Source organism: Adiantum capillus-veneris, chromosome 17, assembly GCF_014529385.1.
Source record: "Adiantum capillus-veneris isolate H3 chromosome 17, ASM1452938v2, whole genome shotgun sequence".
In the NCBI taxonomy this organism is placed as follows: Eukaryota; Viridiplantae; Streptophyta; class Polypodiopsida; order Polypodiales; family Pteridaceae; genus Adiantum; species Adiantum capillus-veneris.
Genome location: NC_140947.1, coordinates 2069990 through 2075770, shown reverse-complemented (window position 1 = coordinate 2075770; position 5781 = coordinate 2069990). Strand labels below are relative to the sequence as shown.

Here is a 5781-nt window from a genome sequence, read left to right as displayed (position 1 = left end):
CGCGATAGAGTTTAGGCAAAAAATCAAAAGTGCAAAAAACCGATGTTTGTGGATACCTACATGTAACTTATCTCGCCCTCATTCGATAGACTACTAGAATGCTCAAAACGGACATCGTATGAGACACTTACGAGAAAAATAAGGGCGAAGGTCGGCAACCTGCGACACGCGTATTTGCATGGTTTCTTGGTATTGGTGCGTAGCCCTTGGTGAGGCTAACACGCTGATGCGATCCGTTTGTCAATGTGCCCACGCAGTGGCACGTGGAATCACACAAAATCTCTCACTCACTCTCACTCTCACAGGCACACTGTACGACATAGAGTTTTTGATAAAAATGAAGATTGTATTAATTTCCAACCTAAGTGCCTTATATACTAAGGTCACTTAGTCCAAAAGTAAGTTACAAAAATGGGCTTGGAAATTGACCTATTGCTCATATGTACAAATTGGAAACGCAAGTGCGTCCCAGCCGAAATATACAAGATTAAAAGTATAATCCAAGATGTAGACTTTTCTATAAGATAAAAAATAGATGAATCATTACAAGAGCTGGCTTTTCTCAAAACACTCCCCCCCCCCTCCTAATTCAGGTCTACCATGACATGAATCTGTCAGGTAGCTCATTGAGGTGTGCGTAAGATCTTTTGCCACTGCTTGTCGATGAAGTTGACAAATTCTCTATATCGAATGGCCTCGTGAGCCATGTACGGTCCGTAGCATATTGACTTGTGCAGGAAGAACCCTGTATACATTGCCTCTTCAAAAGTTTGCATGTGATGAGATGGCAAAAACATAAGGCTTCGGAAGTAACTGTGAAAAACAGTATATGAGGGAGATAGACTCAGGTGGTATGATAGCTCCGCTTCTTGTTGATGAGGATCCAAAATTCTAAAATGGGATATACACTTGGAGTGAAGGTAGTAATGCAGGCAACGAGAGTTCTAGATATCTTTACAAGCATTCTTTAGGATAGGTCTGGAGAGCCACGATATTCGTGTATGGCACCCCGTTGGGTTTTCACCATATACGACATCGTTATTCTCTCTCTAGAGGGTGATCCTGGCAAAATTGGATAATTCAACCATGTAGGATATTTCTTTTGCATGGTTGCTGCATTCTCGTAGCTATGGGATCTGAAGCACGAGCAAAAGGTGGGATCTTCTCTGAGCTCTCGTAGCGCTTTCACCAGGTTGTATAATACTGTGGGTGATGTAGGAGCCAATTTATCCGCCACTTTTGCTGACTGTCAAGTATTCTTTCCCTATCTTCCTTTGAATTGATATCCTCCTGAAAATATGAGACCTGTGGTTCCTGCTCCATTTTCTTCTTGATGGACATTTGTTCATACTTCAACAAAGCTAATGGCAGCACAGGTGTGAGACATTCTTCTCTCAGCTCCTCTACTGTCTTTTAACTACCTGATATTGCATGTAGTAGTCGTCTTTCTTCATCCATAGCGTTCTTCCAATAATCTTCAATATCTTTGTCTAGTTCCGCTTGTAGCCTTTTCTCCTCTGCCGTAGTCAAAGTTTCCTCCTCTTGAGCTGTACCACTTGGCCCGCTGGCTTCATCATGACTTGGATTCTCTGGCATGGAGGTGTCAATAGGGACCTCCGGCTCAGGCATATCCATGTCCACCTCTTCCTCCTCTTCATAAGCTGATGCCAAGTCTTGGAATCCAGTAGTTACAGGATGATCTGGTTGTGCACTCTGATTTGGTCTCCTTTCTAACTCTTGTTGTAGCTCCACAATTTTGTTAGCTAAAATCCTGTTCTCATCTTCCATTCTCTGGGCAGTGTCAACGGTTGGTTGTCTTTGTGTGAGGGCTGTTTACAAATCCTGCACTTGCTTTTGGAGCCTCTCATTCTCTTCCGGTACTTCAAACACTTACTGGCCTCCAATTCTTCTTCTTCGGCTTGAATTTGAGGTCAGCTTTGTAGTTCTTCTAGCTGTTTCTTTAAAGCTTCTTCAGTCTTCATAGCCCCTTCCGTGATGAGTTGCTTTTGCTTTCTTTCCAACTCAAGTTCTTTCCTTAGGGCTTCCATCTCATTCATCTGGCTTCCTTGTAGGGGTGATGCTACCACCTTGCCTTTCCTTATCCTCTCTAGCTCCCTTGCTTGAATCTCAGCCGCTCCTGATCTTAAGTCCTTCACTTCCTGCTTCAAATCATCTATGACCTTAGTCATAGCATCCTTTTTAGTGAAGTGCTTGGCCTCATCCAATACCATTCTTTCAATGGTCTTCTGGCCTTCTTGTAGATCCTTTTGAGCCTGTGTAAAATCAGCCTTAGCTTTGCCCAACTCTCTTTTCAACTCTAATTTTGCATTCTTAGCAATGCCAAGCTTCACCACCATTGAAGCTATTCGTCTGTCCTTGGCATCAATCAAATCCTTCTGCTTGATTCCTTGGGCTAGCAGGTCATTATTTCAACAAACAATTTTTGCCATCTCATGATCCTGATTCATTCCGATCCTTCATCTTTTGAATGCGCTTGTCAACAATCCTGAGGTCCATTCTGTTGAGCTGAACCAAGATTTGAGGGTCTTTAGAGCTAGTTGCTTCATTTTCATCTTACTCTTTCTCAAATTCCTGCTCTTTCAACTCTGTCTCTTGTGTCTGTGTTCTTTGAGACCCCTGAGACCTTTCTGTCTCTGCCGTTTGCACTGGTTGAAATGGACTAGGCACTTGTTGATGCACTGGTGGTGTTGGTGGTCTATCCCCTATTGGTGGTATTTGTTGATCTCCTTGATTTGTAGGTGGGCTTGAAGGGCCATCATCTCTTGGCAGAGTCCGTTGCTTTTCTTGAGTTACCGGTGGGATTGGCACTCTCTCTTCTTGAGGTTGAGGGTTAGCAGGTAGATTAGGTACTTGTTGTTGCAGAATGCGTGGGTTCTGAGGTTGTTGAGGAGGTTGTTTTTGCTCGTTTCTGGTGGGAGATCTAGGAGATAGAGGATCATCTTTTTCTTGCTCTCCTTGAGCTGGCCTCAATTGCTTTCTCAACTCTTCCAAATTAGCCTCTTCTAGCCGTACCTCAGATTGATCTTCAGCATTCTTTTTTGTGATATACTCCTCGAACCAATCTTTTTCAAAGGCTGTGGTACCATACTTCTTTGATCTGAGGGTGAAAGAAGTACGTGAGGGCTTCCATTTCTCATTTAAGTCCCCTCTTAAGGACATTGACATCACAAATCCTTCAAGGATCCGCTGCATTTTTGCCCTTTTCTGATCTTTAATGGTTCTTAGTTCAGCATCTGATTTCCTCTTTTCTTTCTTGGCCTTGTCTAATTCCTTCTTTCTTTCATGTTCCTGTTGTTGCTGCTTGGAAGATTGTCGTGTTTCTCTTGGTACCCTCTCTAATTTCTTGCCTCCAATAGTGGTGTGCGAGGGAGGTGCCTGCCTATCTTCTTCGTCATAACTATCAGGTGGTGCTAAAGCATGCTGTAGCCACTCATTCTGTGAAGGCCCTGGTTGTAGTCTCTCTCTAGCTCCAATAGCCTCATATATGATCCTTGTCAACAATTCACCTCCTGCTATGTACTTTGTTGACTTAAGAGGCAGCTTGGTGACGAAATCATATATATATCTTGCACGATCTATTATCTGTCCATGCTGGAATGTCAATGCCCAAGCAAAGGTTGTGGTAGCGGCTCCATGTGGTGTAGTATACCTCACAGGCCTCTTGTTGAAGCAAGAGAGAACCTGTTGGTATACTTGCATCAACTGTACTACATTATGATTGGAGATGTGTTTGAAATTTGGCAGGGATGTGCTTTCATTGTAGACCTTCACATTGGGGTGTTTGCTATTCATGTTAGCTCCGACATTTGAAACTTTCAATGCATCTGCCACTGTCTTGGGAGTTATCCTGATTTCCACTGGCTCATCATTCATGTCATTGATTATGCAGAAGCCATTTTTCTGTATATTGTCTATCAATTGATGTACTCTCTTGAAGTCAATGGCTATGGGAGTGAGACTGAGAAACTCTAGCAATCCAACTTTGCTAAGGAGTATTCTGAGTACTACTTTGGTTAGATATGCATGCAGTTCTTTGGGTAGCATTACCACTTCCACTTTGTGTCTTTCATTGTCCTTGTAAGCCCCTGGTAAATGGCAACATTGTTACTCTTGAGTGTTTCCTTGGGGATCCATCTATAGGCCTTCTTCAGAGTTGCTGGCACTATATTGAAAGCATCTGCTTCTTCTAGGCTGCTTTTTACTGTCTTCTTTTTCTTCTTGAGAAAGTCCATTGCACCTGTTGTCCCATGGTAAAGGAGACTTGAGATCTTGTTTCAAACATGACATAAATTAAGTAGGTACTAATATGAGCCTGTTAGTTCCCCAAAGGTTAGTTTACATGATGGATGGACATGCATTTGACTGCTGTCACTACTTGAGGTTTTCTTTTTCACAGATATGGTTAAAATTTGAAATGCACATGTCCAAATGTAATAAAACTTGGTATATAGGCTCTTGAAGAGGTTTAGGACACAATGGTCATAGCGAGATTTGCAAGTGACCCCTGTATGACTGTTAGGAATTCTATCGCAATAGAGTTTCTCCTTTGTATTTTTTTAGTGATATGTTGGATCTGACCCCATGGCTGCTTTCTATACCTTGTTTACACTCCCTGGTATCATTTTGACACCCTTTGGACGTCATTTGACCTTTCATTCACTTGTAACCCTATTCTAGGGTTCTTGTTTTAGACATTGCTTAATCTCCTTGAATATTGATTGGTTTTGACTCAAACTTGTTGAGTAGCCTCCTTAGGACATAGGGAACCCAATGATAGCAGCCAGATTTTGAAAATTTCTTCAAATCATCCTCTGGAACCCAAGGATAGTAGCCAGATTGGAAAATTCCTCCAAATCATCCTCTTTTGGTATCCTTTGGCCTACCCTTGCCTTTGTCACCTCGTTTTGAGTATGTTGCCCTGCTTTGATCATGAGTTGACCTTCTTGTATAGATTTTGACTTGGTTCCTGTGTTTAGGCCACTGTGCTATCTTTTGGAGTTCCCTTGATATATTTGGCATGAAACCTGGTAGACAAGCCTTAAACATGGTCTAGATGACTGTTGTATACTCCTTTATTGCTTTGGGCATCCCTTTAGTGGATCTTAACTCTATCACGATAGAGTTAGTTCTATGTATATGGGGTTTTTGTTGAAGTTTGACCTCATAGCCTTGTTCCCTATGCTTTTCCATGTACTTGGACAAATTCCCATGGAACTTGGTGCATAATATCCCTTGTTCTTGGAATTTTTCCTGGAAATTCCCTGGCTAAATATGGCCTTGGGCCATTTGCATTGGAGTGGTGCTCCAAATTGTGTGTAGCCTTGTAGATGATGTTCTGATAGTCTGAATATTCATCCTAAGAAGTTTGAAAGCTTTCTGACCCCTCTGTCCTATGTAGGAACTTTATCGCGATAGAGTTCCTCTATGCATACTTGGTAGTTTTTTGACCCCGGATACCTTTTGATATGTCTACCAGGTATCCTGATACCTTTTGTGAAGTCCCACAATATTCTAAATTTCTAGAATGAGTTTTTTGATGCCTTGTGACCGAATGGAGAATCTTGTTGGTTTTGGATCATTACAAGATGCATATGATACTCACAATGACTAATAGACATGTACACATGACGTATAAATAGTGTATGAAGACTAAATGTAAAAATATGTCTAGACATTTGGAACTGAACTCTACCGCGATAGAGTTGTATGAAGGAGTACGAACGGAAGTGCGACGCGAGAGAGAGTACCAGAAGAAGAGCA

At 42.0% G+C, this 5781-nt stretch overlaps 1 protein-coding gene across 1 annotated transcript; it reads right to left on the bottom strand.

The window, feature by feature from the left end:
* Positions 1–1929: 1929 nt before the first annotated feature.
* On the bottom strand, positions 1930–4030 carry LOC147436717 (uncharacterized). Its single transcript, XM_086485768.1, has one exon. It carries the CDS (start codon positions 2355–2357, stop codon positions 1932–1934), a length of 426 nt encoding a protein of 141 aa, XP_086341894.1. The 5' UTR covers positions 2358–4030; the 3' UTR covers positions 1930–1931.
* Positions 4031–5781: the final 1751 nt, after the last annotated feature.

Bases quoted from the DNA above. Each gene is read 5' to 3' on its own strand.
- LOC147436717 (XM_086485768.1), bottom strand. From the start codon at position 2,357: ATGGTGGTGAAGCTTGGCATTGCTAAGAATGCAAAATTAGAGTTGAAA.